The following is a 15,657-nucleotide window of genomic DNA, read 5'->3' as shown; positions in this document are numbered from 1 at the left end:
CCAAATTCTTTGATCTCTCTGCTATATTTTACTGCCTCTTTTAATATTCTTCTCTTTTTATTTAATGAAGTTATATAATTCTGGTCCTTTCCTATCTTTCTAATGACTTCTTAATCTCCTTTGCTGCATTGTCTTCTTTCTTTCACTACATAAATATAGAATACCCCCAGGTTTCTATCCTTAGCCCAGTCTATATCTCATTTCTTTTTATGCTATCTTTTTTGATTATCTCATTTGCTGACATAACTTTGACTGATGCATTTACGTAGATGACTTCCAAAGCTGGATCTTCCACATATATTTTTCTAAGAGTGCAAATCTTAAATTTATTGCTAAATCTCTGCTGGATGGCTTATAACACCTCAAATTTCAAATAGTTATTCTGAATTTATTCTTAAATTTCTCATTATCAGCTTTAAAAAATCATTCTGACTTTTCCACATGTTAATAACATAACTGTTATCTAAGTTCAAAAAAATTTCTAACATTTAAACTCTCTTCTAACCTCAGGATTTAACAACCTCCATTATTGTTCACAACCAATTAGCTTTGCACTCAATAAGTTTCCCTTATACCTGTTCCCTACTTGCCTTCAGTATAGACACCATTTCAGTTCAAAAGCCTATCTCAAGCTTGCCCTCCATGTGTGTATCCTAACACATAGTTAGAGAAGGTTAATTACCTTCTTAAAAGTTCATTGCCTATTAATTGATTAATGTCAATCTCAGCCTGACATTCAAGGTCCTCAACAATTTGCTTTAATCTACCTCTCCAGGTTACTTGCCTCTCCACAACTCTTCTTTTATAATACATGTTCAACTATGCTATGACTTTGAACTCTGGGAACTTTAGTTGTAACTAATCCCATATTTCCTCTGTTGGAATTTACATTTTCTTTTTGTTCTAATGTCTGTGTATCTGTCTTATCTCCCCAGTTAGACAATGAGTTTCTTAAGGGTTAGGACCATGTTTTACTAATTTTTATATCCTTCGCAGACCTAGTACAATGCTTGTCTCAATAATTTTTGGAAATAAGTGAGATGTTAAAAAGAATGGCAGTGACTTCTATATGGTATATGTTTATGAGTATTTGCAGAATTCATAAAATCATTAGGCAATTATTTTTGTGTCTCATAAGTTTTATTTAATTTCACTAATAGTAGAATGAAATCTCTTGGGTGATACCTTACTTTAAAAGTGTCTGATAACTTTCAGTACATTGTTCAATACTGGTCTCACTTTTCCTAGACTTGTAACCTCAGGCAAATTGTGTAACTTTAATTTATTAACACATGTAAAATGGAGGATGAAAATAATACTTTATTTTCCTATGCCCTAGAGAAGTTCTGAGATCAAATGAAATTCTGTATGTAAAACTCTTGGGCGAAATATGAAATTGGGAAAAGTAAGAGTTAACTTCTTTTCCATTTAGCTTATTCATCTTTTATTTCCAGTACTTAGCATAGCATCTGGGAGATAACATATGCTCAATAAATATTTGTTAAATGATTGAAAAATCATTCTTTTCTTTTATCTCTTTATAGCAATTAAAAATATATTTCACTCGCAATGCCAAGCATTTTTAGCAAAAAAGAAAAACCAAAAACCAAAACAAAACACAAACACCCCAAACTCTCATCAAATTGTTGAACAATAAAACATTCAGAAACATAATGAAACAATAATCTCAGGTTGCTTCTTAATAACAACTTGGACATAACACATATACTTTTTAGAATTGTACCTTTTTGGTATTGTTGTGATTACCAGATAATTTATAAGAAGGCAAGTACCTCATTATCATGATATGTCCATTAGCACAAAAGCAGGCCAAGCAGGCACTGTTACACATGACCACCACATTTGCTTGCAGTATAAAAGATGTCTCCGTGATGTTATGAACATAAAGGCAAGTCTGAGAGGGCAGTGAGAAGACTTTGGCTTGTTTTTCTGAGCAGATTATTGTATACTGATGATCTCCTATTTCTTGGGATGCAGATGATGAGTTCATTACCACTTTCCTTCTCCAAGATTTTTCATTTTCATCTATGTTGTTTGGATCCCTCCAAACTTCATATGGAGGTTGCATTAATCCGCCAGTTTGGTCCATACAGGAGAATGTTAGCACAGCTCCTTTCAATGAGAGGAATGTACCTATAAAAACAATTGCACATCACTGACATGTCAATTTGTTCTAAAGCATCTATGGGCAATTAAAGTTTTACATTGTGACAATTTATACCTATAGAGTCATAATATTGCACTAATGCACATGAATTAGTAGATTTGTGAGTTCATCTAGCATAACAAGTTGGAATCATAGAATGTTAGGTCTAAAAGGAGCTTAAGATATCAACTGGTCAAACCTTCTCATTATATTAAAAAAAAAAGAAAAGAAAAAACAGACCCAGAAAGATTATGAAAGTTTAGCAAGTAAGGTCAGAGCCTAGATTAGAATTCAGATTTTTCTGATTCCTACCCCAGGATTCTTGGGTTCCCCTTTAAATCCTTTTATAAAAAAGAAAATTTTAAACATGTACAGATTTTATTTATTGAAATAACTTCAACTGAAGAATAATCGCACCATCTTATTCCATTTTCTTTTTTCATAGGCTAATTTGCTAGAAAATGCTTGATTTTTCTTCAAAATTGAATGCTTATAAAATTTCAATATCTAGAATTCATCATGGCAATTTTAATCATATAAAAAAGACAAAATAACTACCTTCAACTCTTAGGCAGGCTTTTGCATCTTTACACAGAAAGGAGTTTTACTCACCTGGATTCTCCAGGGTTGACAATATATGCCAGATTTATGTCTACAGGTGATTTTCCCCAGTCTTGGAGGACAATATACTATAAAGCTTAGGAGGTAGTTTGGGCTCTACTGAACTTTGGATATTTCGAGAGTTTTCCCTAAGCAGTATCCTATTAGCCCTTTCTTTCCTTTGTCCTAACGTTATGCAGACAGTATGTTAGCTTAGACTGATATGCCTCAAGGGTGTACGTGCAACAGAGACTTGAAAAGGAAAGGGCAACGGACAAAAATATATTCATTTAGAAGTACATATAAAGACCGTAAAATTTATCAAATTGAAAAGAGTATATTGGGATGATCTAATATCTTAGTTGTGTTTTTAAATCTACTTTAAAACTAAGAAACCTATAAACGTATATAAGGGTAACTGAAGAGGCTAGGGGATTAGAAGTTTAGGTACTGCATTTTAAGGATCAAGGGATAAAAGAACATCTCTCCCAATCTCCCATGAAGAAAAAATGCCAAAAGCTATGAAGAATTATTTAATCAAAATTAACCTAGGATTGATCCTGCTATTCAGAAAAACCAAATTTTCTTAACTACCTGCCATGGAAAGACTTTTCTGAGTATATCCTTGCATCCTTGATTTAGAGATGGCTGACGGTGGGTTAAAAAGACAAGAAATCCACATTTTGGAAGCCATTTTACTTATATTCATTCCATACAAGCTGTCAGCATCAAAATGAATTTCTCAATAAGCTGCCCTTGCCAAAACAGCTGCTTTGTTTCCTAATTTGTGGTCATAAATGCTTTGGATATATTCTATTCATTAGGTTTATACAGGGTTTAAGGTTTCCAAACAATGTACTATTAATCTTTTAGAATTCTTTCTTCAATCTTTACTAACTGGAAAAAAAAAACCTCAAGTAAATCTAAATTATAAGCAGCTACTACTGCTTCAGAAGGTACAAAGTAAGCTTAATCATAAGGGCTTCAATAAGAAAATCTGATTCGGTCTACCATAAGTAATTCATTACACAATTAATTAATTAGGACTTTCCTCTTAAAGATCTCACTGGCTAGCTGTGAACTTTATTCTAGCTTTCCCAAATAACCAGCCTTGCCCACTACGACTTTATTCAATCAACACATATAGTATCAAAGACATATTTGTGCTCTAGGCCCTATTTTAGTTATAGGCAATACGGTAGTGAATAAAAAAGACAAAAGTCCCTGCCTTTATAAAACTTACTTTCTATGGTAAAGATAGATGATACGTCTGATAAATAAGTAATCATATGGGATATTAGATAGTAATAAGTACTAAGGAAAAAATTAAAGGAGAAGAGAAGATAGAAATTACTGGGGAAAGGTGGTTAAATTTTAAATAGTGTTATAGACTGAATGTTTGCATCCCCTGCCAACTTGTTGTAAAAAAATTCTTATGTTAAAGCCCTAACCCCAACTATGGATCTATTTGAAGATGGAGCCTTTAAGGAAATAGTTAAGGTGAAATGAGATCATAAAGGTATGGCTCTAATCTGATAGAATTAGTGTTATTTTAAAAAGAGATAACAGAGTGCATGCTTTCTCTTTCTCTCCACCTCCTAACGTGTACACAAAGAAAAGGCCACGTGAGCACACAGCAAGAAGGCAGCCATCTGCAAACCAAAGGAAGAGCCCTCAGTAGACATCTACCCTGCTGGTGCCTTGAACTTGGAGTTTCTGTCTCCAGAACTGTGAGAAAATAAATTTCTGTTGATTAAGCCACTGAATCTGTGGTATTTCATTACAGCAACCTGAGCAAACTAATAAAGAAGGGAAGGCTTCTTTTCATCATCCTGTGGGAATTATAGTTCAGGAAACCAGCACAAAATATTGATATTCTATGATTGTTTTGAGTAATAAATTATCCTTTGTCTCTGATCCAGGAGTTTCATGTCTTCTAATAGCACCCACGAAACTGGAAAACTAACTTTATTAGCTTACAAGTAGAATAAAATCTCAGATTCTTTATAGATCTTGACTTTCTAGAATACCAAGAAGATTCATAGGAGATAAGATCAGAGAGATAAAGTAGAGCTAGATCATGTAGGTTTTTTTAGGATATGGTAAAGACCTAGACTTTTACTTAGCATGAGATATAAGGATTTTGAGAATGGAAGTGATATAATCTACCTTTCATTTAACAGCATCATCCGACCTTCTGAGCATATCCTAAAGGGAACCAAGGCTGGAAGCAAGGAGAGCAGTGAAGAGGTTAGTAAAATAGTCTAGGTGAAAAATGCATAGAGGCTTGCTTGAACTGTGTGGTAATAGTAGAGATGGTGAGCAATGTCAGAATCTGAGTGTATTGTAAAGGTTGTGCCAGCAGGATTTGTTAACAAATTGAATTTAGGGTGTGAAAGAAATATAGGGGTCAAGAATGATTTCAATGTTTTTGAGCTGAGAAACTGGAAGAATGGAATAGATGTAGGAAAATGTGGGAGCAATGAGAGGAATATCAGGAGCTCAGTTTTGAACATGTTAAGTTTGAGATACTAAACATCCAAATGGATGTCAAACAGCTGGGTACATATTAGAAATTTGGGGATAGGTCCAGACTATGAATATAAATGTATGATCCATCAGATTACAAATGACATTTAAAGGCATGGGGCTGGTTGAATTCATCCAGTGCTTAAATATAAAGAGAAAAAGTTCAGAGAATCAGTCTTGGGGCATTCTGGTTTAAGTTCACTGAAATGGAGGAGGAACAAGCAAAGGAGATTGAGAAGGAATAGCTAGAAGGTAGGAAGAAAATCAGGAGAAAATAGCATTTTAGAATTTGAAGTGTTTTTAGGAGGAATGGTAGCCTTTATAATATGTTGCCAGAAAAATAACCAATAATTTCTATCTCCTTTTCTGCTCTAATTTTTCCCTTAATACTTATTACTAACTAATATCCCATATAATTACTTATTTATAACATATTGTATCTATCTTTACCATAGAAGGTAAGTTTACTTTTGTCTGTTTAATTCATTACTATATTGCTTATGACTAAAACAGAGGCTAGATCCGTTGTTTCTTTTTTAATAGAAGAGATGACAATATATTTACATAATGATTCAGCAGAAAAACATTTATTATAAAGGAAACAAAGGAAAAATTGCTAGATTGACATTCTTGAGTAGGTGAAAGCTGGTAGAGTCTAGTGTATAAGTGGAACCTAGTGTATAAGTAGAGTCTAGAGTATAAGTGGAGTCTAGTGAATAACTACCATCCGGTTCAAGCAAGCCTCTATCCATTTTCATCCAGATTATTATATTAACATCTACACTGCTCTCCCTGCTTGCATCTTTGAGTCCCTTTAGCATACACCCAGGAGATAGAATGATTCTGTTAAGTGAATCACCTAGTTAGAAACTTAGTTTAGTAATTGTAATAGGAGAGAATATGCAGGCCATGGAGATACAAGCAGATAGGTTGATAGACGTCATGATAGCTATTGAAGTTTTTATCTGATTGTTTCAATTTTCTCAATGAAAGAGGACACATGGTGATTGCTGAAACTGAAAACAGGAAAGTAAGTTTTGGAGGTTTGAAGAGACTAGAGAAACTATGTAATTGTTAGCCAGGCATGATGGCATGCCTGTAGTCCCAGCTACTCAGAAGGCTGAGATGGGAGGATTGCTTGAACCTAGTAGTTCAAGGCTACAGTGAACTATGATTGCGCCACTGCACCCCAGCCTTGGTGACAGCATGAGGCCTCATCTCTACCAAAACAAAACAAAACACACACAAACAAAAAACCAAAAGGATACACAAGAAAATATGCAATTGTTGTCCAGGAGTAACAGGGGCAAGGACTAGGAAAATATAATGTGATTACCTAGCAGTATAAGAGCCCATTTGAAGTTAGTGATGATTTATGGTAAAATGAGACAATTTAGTGTGGTTATATAATTTTCTCTAGCCATAAACAGCTACATGAGCATAGAAATAGGATAGGTATAGCCGAATTTAACCAGGTTTGAGATTAAGCTGAATAAGCATGACAAAGCAAAGAAAGCAAAAAAAAGGCAAGAGAGATGAAAATGCATAAAATAAAAACATTACAGAGCTTGGCTGTGAAATTTAAGTTAGAAAGCGGGAACATGAACAGGGTGAATGACAATGGAAATGGTAGAATCACTGGATTAAGGTTCCAGTGAGGCTGAAGAATTATATTAAAGTTGGAGTCCTAAGGAGTGTAAGCTGAGATATTTACTTTCCTTTTCCCTCATATACATGTTTAAACTTTAACTGTCTCTCAACTTCCACAGAATTTCTCAATTCCTATCTAGAATGTAAGCTTTCTGAGGACAGAACTTTGTATGACTTTGTCATTGCTTTATCTTCAGTGCTTATTATGATATCTGGACATGTCATATGCTCAACAAATATTTGTTAACTTCCTGACTGCTCCAGGTCACACTTAGTTATGGATTTTTAAACTCCTATTTATATTATGTACTCAGGATCAGCTACACAATTTGTGGGCCCAGTGCAAAATGAAACTGTACTAGGCCCACAAATTACGGGGGCCTTTTTGTTTAAAAATTGGGAGAAGAGGTACCATTGAAGGTGGTAAATTATAAAGCTTTTTTTTTCTTCTGTGGTCTATCTCTTAAGTGTTTTTATATTTGCTATTTGATATTCTATGTAAAGAAAAGTTAAAATTTAAAATTATTAACATGATTTTTTATTATTCATCTTTAAAATATTTTATATGAGAACCTTTAACCTCTATTTGGAACTGTAGCAAAAACACAATAGCTAGTCCACAGAGACATGAAATGATTATCCACATGGAGTTGGCTATAAGAGACAAACCAGTCAGTCTCAGGAAGGTTGGAAGGAGGAAGACAGGGTCCTCTAAGTCCAGACTAGACCTGAGGGAGCATATTCTTAGGCATGGGGATACCTCTTTGAGCTTGAGAATACTTGTAGAATGACTGCAGACTTTCACAGGCATCTGGGGGTCTCACCACATGACTTGAATTGCTTAAGCACACTTGAGTCTGATGGCTGCCAAGTTTCTCCTCCTTACAGCAATAAGACCCCATCCTGCCACCTCAAACCATAGAATATGGGTGACTCCCAGAAAGTCTTTAAAATGGTTCGCTAGGAAGTGCTAGGCACCTGGAACAAGACTGGTTAAGAAGCTCAATCTAAGACATGGCCTCTGGTTGGCTGACCATATGCCAGAGTCACCAAGTGATATCAACTCATTATAAGTATGGTTGCCTCCATGCCCCAAAATGTCACTATGTGCCTGACACTGACCACCTTTGTGTATACTCAAGGCTTTAACAGGAGTGGAAAGTGAAGGTGCAATGTCTCTTTCCCCACACACTAGTCATCACCTGCATGAGTGGTAGGTGGGAGGTATGCTGCACATAAGCAGAGGCTTCAAGCCTCTGGTCCATGCTCCATTGTCTCATTGCAAAGCATACATCAAAAGATAAAATTCTTAAGAATTTTAAGACTTTAAGAGCAGAGGGCATCAGTAGACAAAATGGGCAAGTAAGGTTTCATCTGTAGAATTAGCACATCTGGGAACTTATTAAAAATGCAAATTCTCAGACCCTACCTCTGACCTACTGAATCAGAAACTTTGGGGGTGGGGCCCAGTAATCTGCGTTGTAATGAATCCTTCAAGTTATTTTGATACAGGCAAAGGTGATAGATAATAGAATAGATAAATAATCTCTAGGTGTGTTTCCAATTCTAAATTTCAATGATTCAATGCACTTCAAATTTTCATATAATTAATAAGAATTTGTTGCTGGGACAACCAAAATAATTAAAGTGAAAATATTCCTTAAAAAATAGAAATGGGCATTTCGTAGTTAGGAGGTTTCTGTTTACTGATTCAATTTCCCAAGTAGTTGTGGTTCTGTTCAGACGATCTATCTCTTCATGACTCAGTCTTCATAAGTTGTATGTTTCTAGGAATGTATAAATTTCTTCTAGGGTATCTAGTTTGCTGGCATATAATTGTTTATAATAGTATCTTATGATCCTTTTTATTTCTGTAGCATAAGCAGTAATATCTCCATGTACATTTCTGATTTTATTTTAGTCTTCTCTCTTTTTTCTTAGTCTAGCTAAGGGTTTATCAATTTTGTTTATTTTTTTCAAAAAATTAACACTTAAATTTGTTAAAAAATGGGCTGACTTGAATAGACATTTCTCTGAAGAAGATATGCAAATGGCCAAGAGGTATATGCAATGATGCTCACTGTCACTAATCATTAGGGTAATACAAATCAAAACCAAGACCTCACATCTGTTAAGATACCTATTATCAACAAACAACCACAAAAACGAGTGTCGGAAGGATGTGGAGAAACCGTAACCCTTGTACGCTGTTGCTGGGAATGCAAAATAGTGAAACTGCTATGGAGAAAACTATGGAAGTTCTTCAAAAATTGAAAAATAGGACTACCATATGATCTAGCAACCCACCTCTGGGTATGTGTCCCAGGATCAGGATGTTGAAGAAATACATACTCCTATGTTTATTGCAACATTATTCACATTAGCAAAGATGTAGGAATAACCTAAATGTCTACCAACAAATGGATGGGTAAAAAAAAATTGGTATTTACATACAATGGATTATTCAGTCTTAAAATAAAAGAAAATTATGCAATATAAAACAACATAGATGGACCTTGAGGACATTAAGTGAACCAAGCCAGTCACAGAAAGACAAACACTGTATGATTTCACTTATATAAGGCATCTAAAATAGTCAAATTCCTAGAATCAAAGAATAAGATTACCAGGGGCTGCCAGGGGGACATGAGGAGTTGCTAATAACATAGTGGAAAATTTCAGTTATGAAAGATGAATGAGTTCTAGAGATTTGCTATACAACATTGTACCTGTCACTAATAATACTGTATTGTACACGTAGAAGTCTGTTACAGGGGTAGATCTCATGTTAAGTGCTCACATCAGAATAAAATTTTAGAAAAAGAAGTGAAATGGAACTAACACTTGTTGAGAATGCTTTATGTGCTAATGTTTTACTTAAATTATCTCATGAAGTCCTCACAACAAAAAACTTAGGTGAAGCTGTCTTGGATTTTTTATGATGCTGCAGCCCACAGAAGTTAAATAACTGTTCCAAGTCATCAAAGCAGAAATTGGCAGAGCTGTAATCTAAACCCATGGCTTTCTGAAACTAAGAATTATGTATTTTTTTTTTTGTTTCGTTTTATTTGCCTTGGCCTCCCAAGAGATAAGAACAAACTGCAAAGTAAATAATTCTGAAACTTTTTTCTTTTTCTTTTTCCTGACTATATGCATGGAAAAAAATGAAAAAATATTTTATGAATGACTAAAGGTTTAGCAGGAACAATTTAAGGTATGTATTATACTCACCTGTAAGACTATGTTTTTGAAAAACTCAGCCTTAATTAAAAGTCATAATCTTTAATTTCCTATTTGTTTGAAAAAATTTTCATCATTTTGAATTTATGTTTCCACAGTCCAAGATTATTTATTCTGTTTCAGCCTTTTCTTATGTGAAATAGAAGAGTTTTGTTTTGTTTTGGGTTTGGTTTAGCCTGAGAAAAAGATGCAAAATTGCTAATACCTCAAGACCACATGCCCAAGTAAGGATGTGTGTAACTGACAATCTTTCAATGTTTGCCAGTCATACATTTAAGAGGTAACTTACTATTTCTGCTATATTTAAAGAAAATATGGAACATTTACACCATGGAATACTATGTAGCCATGAAAAAGGATGAGTTCATGTCGTTTGTAGGGAAATGGATGAAGCTGGAAATCACCATTAGCAAACTAACACAGGAAAATAAAATCAAACACTGCATGTTCTCACTCATAAGTCGGAGTTGAACAATGAGAACACATGGACACAGGAAGGGGAACATCATACACTGGGGCCTGTCAGTGGGTGGGGGCCTTGGGGAGGAATAGCATTACGAGAAATATCTAATGTAGATGACAGGCTGATGGGTGCAGCAGACAACCATGGCTCATGTAAACCTATGTAACAAATCTGCACGTTCTACACTTGTATCCCAGAACTTAAAGTATAATAATAATAATAAAAAAGAACTATATATCTAGTGCACCAACTTTTCAAAAGAATGATAATTGAATTTTTTTCATCTGTCTGTATAAGAAGGGGCTCTATTCTGGCAAAAGTCTGAGTTCATGCCAATAACAAATGACAAATGAGTAAGTGAAGTTTTGTTTTTGATAGTACCTGGAGGGAATATCACTTTTCTTCAGTGAATTTTAAAAATCCAAAAATACTTAAAAACCCTCAACAAACTAGACATAGAAAGAATATGCTTCAAAATAATAAAACCCATAGCCAATATCATACTAAACAGGGAAATGTTGAAAGCACTCTTCCTAAAAATTGGAACAAGATAAGGATGTATACTTTCACCACTCCTATGCAATGTATTACTGGAAGTCTTAACCAGGGCAATCAGACAAGAGGAAAAAAAACAAAAGACATTCAAATTGAAAAAAAAAAGGAAGTAAAATTATAGCTGTTCACTGATTAGATGATCTTATAACTAGAAAACCCTAAAGACTCTTTCAAAAGACTCCTAGATTTGATAAATGACCTCAGTAAAGTTTCAGTATATAAAAGTCAGTGCATAAAAATCAGTAACACTTCTGTACACTAATTATCAAGCTGAGAACCAAAAGAAGAACTCAATCCCATTTATAATAACTATTAAAAGATTCCTAGGAATACATTAATCAAGGACATAAAAGATCTCTACATGAAAAATTAAAAAACACTACTGAAAGAAATTATAGATGACACAAACAAATGAACAAACATCCCATACCCATAGATTAGAAGAATTAATATCATTAAAATGACCATACTTCCCAAAGCAATCTACAGATTCAACAGAATTCCTATCAATTTACCAACAGTATTCTTCACAGAATTAGAAAAAATAATACTAAAATTCACATAGAACCAAAACAGAGCCTGAATAGCCAAAGAAATACTAAGCAAAAAGAATGAAGCTGGAGGTATCACATTACCTCATTTCAAATTATACTACAAGGCTATAATAACTGAAACAGCAGGATAGTGGTATAAACATAGATAGATAAATGGAAGAGAATAGAAACCCCAGAAATAAAGCCATATACCTATAACTAAATGATCTTTAACAAAGTCAACAAAAGCATCCACTAAGTAAAGAACATTGTATTTAATAAATTTTTCTGCAAAAATTGTGTAGCCGTATGCAGAAGAATAAAACTGAACCCATATCTCTCAACATATACAAAAAGTAACTCAAGGTGAGTTAGAGACTTAAATACACGACCTGAAACTATAAAAATGCTAGAAGGAAATCTAGCAAAAACTCTTGTGGACGTTGGCTTAGGTGAAGAATTCACAACTAAGGCCTCAAAAGCAAATGCAGCAAAACTAAAAATAGACAAATAGGACTTAATTAAACTGAAAAGCTTATGCACAGAAAAAGAAATAACAGAGTGAACAAACAACTTGAGGAATGGGAAAAATATTTGCCAACAATGCATCTGACAAAGGATTAATAATACCCAGAATCTACAAGGAACTCAAGCAACTAAAAAAGGAAAACACAAATAACCCCATAAAAAAGTAGGCAACATCAATGATAGACTGGATAAAGACAATGTGGCACATACACATCAAGGAATACTATGCAACCATGAAAAAAGGATGAGTTCATGTCCTTTGCAGGGACATGGATGAAACTGCAAACCATCATTCTCAGCAAACTAACACAAGAACAGAAAACAAAACACCACATGCTGTCACTCATAAGTGGGAGATGAACAATGAGAACACATGGACACAGGAAGGGGAACATCACACACTGGGACCTGTTAGGGGCTCAGGGGATAGGGGAGGGATAGCATTAGGAGAAATACATAATATAGATGATGGGTTGATGGGTGCAGCAAACCACCATGGCACATGGATACCTACGTAACAACGCTGCATGTTTTGTACATGTATCTCAGAACTTAAAGTATAATTTTTAAAAAAGTAAGCAAAATACATGAACAGGCATTTTTCAAAAGAAGACATAAAATGGCCAAGAAACATATGTTCAACATCATTAATCATCAGAGAAATGAAAATTAAAACCACAGCAAGATACCATCGTACACCAGTCAGAATGGTTATTATTAAAACTAACAAAAATAGACATTGGCAAGGATGCAGAGAAAAGGGAACACCTATACAGTATTGGTGAGAATGTAAATTAGTACAACCTTTATGGAAAGCAATACGGAGATGTCTCAAAGAACTAAAAATAGAACTACCTTTTGATTAAGTGATCCCACTACTGGGTATTTATGAAAAAGAAAAATCATCATATCAAAGAAGACAAAAGCATGTATATGTTTATTGCAGCATTATTTACAATATCAAAGTCATGGGATCAACCTAAGTGTCCATCAATGGACAACTGGATTAAAAATGTGACATACACACACACACAAATACACACACACACACACACACACACACACACATATATATATGCCATGAAATACTAATCAACCATAATAAAATGAAGTCATTGCCCTTTGCAGCAATGTGAATGCAGCTGGAGACTGTTATCCTACATGAAATGACTCAGAAAGTAAAAAACTGCATGTTCTCACTTATAAGTGGGAGCTAAACAATGGGTACACATGAATATATGGAATACAATAATAGATACTGATAAATCCAAAAGTTTAAATATTGAAACCTATAAATGAGGAGTGTATATGTTGATTATTCTGCATGAGGCCTTTATTTTTCTTGTTAAATCAAATATAATGATTATGTTTAAGTATGTTATTGCATTAGTTATATTGCAGTTTATAAGAGATAAATTGTGTGAATATCAAAAGTATATTTGAAATATACTCATATAGAAAGGTCTTAACTAAATAACACTTTAATAAAGTTTTTCATCAAGGTTTAGACTTAGGATTAAAAATGATATCCTTCTAATTTCAGTTAAATAATTTCCAGACAAAGCCTATTAACCAGTTTTGTGTTATATCTGTAAGACAGCACGTTAACCCATTTTCATATTTATATAATTTACTAGTTCTTCATCAGAGAAGTGGGCTTTAAAGGAACTGAATGCTGGAAAATAAGTTTGACTTAGGGAGCAAGGCTGGGACAACTCTAGAGTAGACAGGGTAGAGTAGATACTGAATTTCCAAAAATGGAAATGAGGAAAATAATACTGGTATATTACTAATATGAAGGCAGTGAGTAAAAGGGATCAGCAAAAAAGAAATTGTGATTATGGAGGCTATTTATGTATTATGATAGCTATTAATTAAATTTCTGTTAATATTCTATTAACAGAAATGAAACAGTAGTAAAAATAACTAGTTTGGAAGTTGATATGCTTTGGATGTTTGTCCCCTCCAAATCTAATGTTGAAATGCAATCCGCAAGTTGGAGGTAGGGCCTAATGGGAAGTATTAGATCATGAGGATGGATCCTTCATGAATGGCTTAGCACCAATTCCTTGGTGATTAGTGAGTTCTCTGTTAGTTCAAATAAGATCTGGCTGTTTAAAATTGTGTGGTACCTCCCTACTTTCTCTCTTGCTTTTGCTCTTGCCCTGTAATGTGCCTGTTCCCCCTTTGCCTTCTAGAATGATTGTAAGCTTCCTGAGGCCTCATCAGAAGCTGAGCAAATGTCGGAACCATGCTTCCTGTATAGCCCGAAGAGCTGTGAGCCAGTTAAATCTCTTTTCTTTATAAATTACCCAATCTCAGGTATTCCTGTATAGCAATGAAAAAGCAGCCTAACACTAAAGTGAAGAGAATAAATTTATTCTGGAAAATCTTGATTTTTATCATGAATTTAAATCTTGAGTTTGATTATGAGGTATATATATATATATATATATATATATATATATATATACATATATTACAAAGCAGTGCTAGGTACTTTGTATGGCAGAACTGATAATTATAGAATAATTTTTAGTTGGCAGCATAAAGAGTTAAGTAGAAATAAATAAAATTTAAAATGAATTTTAACAAATTTCTCACTGAGTTGCTAGTGGGGGGTAAAATTCCTAGGGGAGGAAATGAGGGATGGAAGAGAGACAGAGAAAGGACAAAGTTTGCTAGTGGCAGAATTTTCATTTTTTTCCCTTTATGTTTTGATTTTTACAATTATAAAATTTAAAATTTAAGCCCTAGATCTTGAGAAAACAACACAAAACAAAACAGTGTTTTGCATCACTGTCAGCACTGACAATGGAAAAGGGAAATGCCTCTGAATCCAAACCTTCTTTAATGGTTTCCATAAGCTACGGGAGCAACCATAATAACATAAACATTACCCATAATAGTTCCCATAAGCTTGGACAGTGACTCATGAGTGTAGGAAAGAAACTAGATATTGTATGGAGGGTGAAGACTGGACAACTATTACAGACAGTAGGAGCTCTGAAAGAGGAAGCACAAAATTTTCTGCTTTAAATTTAAACTGGCTTTCTGTCACCTTTATCTTTTGCTACAATTCTATTCTCTTTTCTTTATATTGCCATAAATTTTGGCTCTCATGTAGGCTTTCTTTCTTGTAATGGTTAATTATTGAACAAATCTGGAAACCCAGACTCATAGCTTTACATATACCTTTTTTTGAAAAAATAATAGAGTGTGTTTTTAAGAGCAGTTTCGGGCTGGGCGCGGTGGCTCAAGCCTGTAATCCCAGCACTTTGGGAGGCCGAGGCGGGTGGATCACAAGGTCAAGAGATCGAGACCATCCTTGTCAACATGGTGAAACCCCGTCTCTACTAAAAATACAAAAAAAATTAGCTGGGCATGGTGGC

General features: G+C 34.3%; 1 protein-coding gene across 7 annotated transcripts in view; it reads right to left on the bottom strand.

The window, feature by feature from the left end:
• STXBP5L (syntaxin binding protein 5 like) overlaps window positions 1-15,657 on the bottom strand; it is a 419,550-nt gene that overhangs the window by 15,356 nt on the left and 388,537 nt on the right. For all 7 annotated transcript variants that reach the window (XM_017513535.1, XM_017513534.2, XM_017513536.2 and 4 more), the window contains one exon: window positions 1,794-2,154. In XM_017513535.1, the coding sequence (XP_017369024.1) occupies window positions 1,794-2,154 (361 nt within the window). The remainder of the gene's footprint in view (window positions 1-1,793; window positions 2,155-15,657) is intronic.

The sequence above is a fragment of the Cebus imitator genome, unplaced genomic scaffold (assembly GCF_001604975.1).
Source record: "Cebus imitator isolate Cc_AM_T3 unplaced genomic scaffold, Cebus_imitator-1.0 Scaffold494, whole genome shotgun sequence".
NCBI lineage: Eukaryota > Metazoa > Chordata > Mammalia > Primates > Cebidae > Cebus > Cebus imitator.
This window is presented reverse-complemented; position numbering and strand designations above follow the sequence as displayed.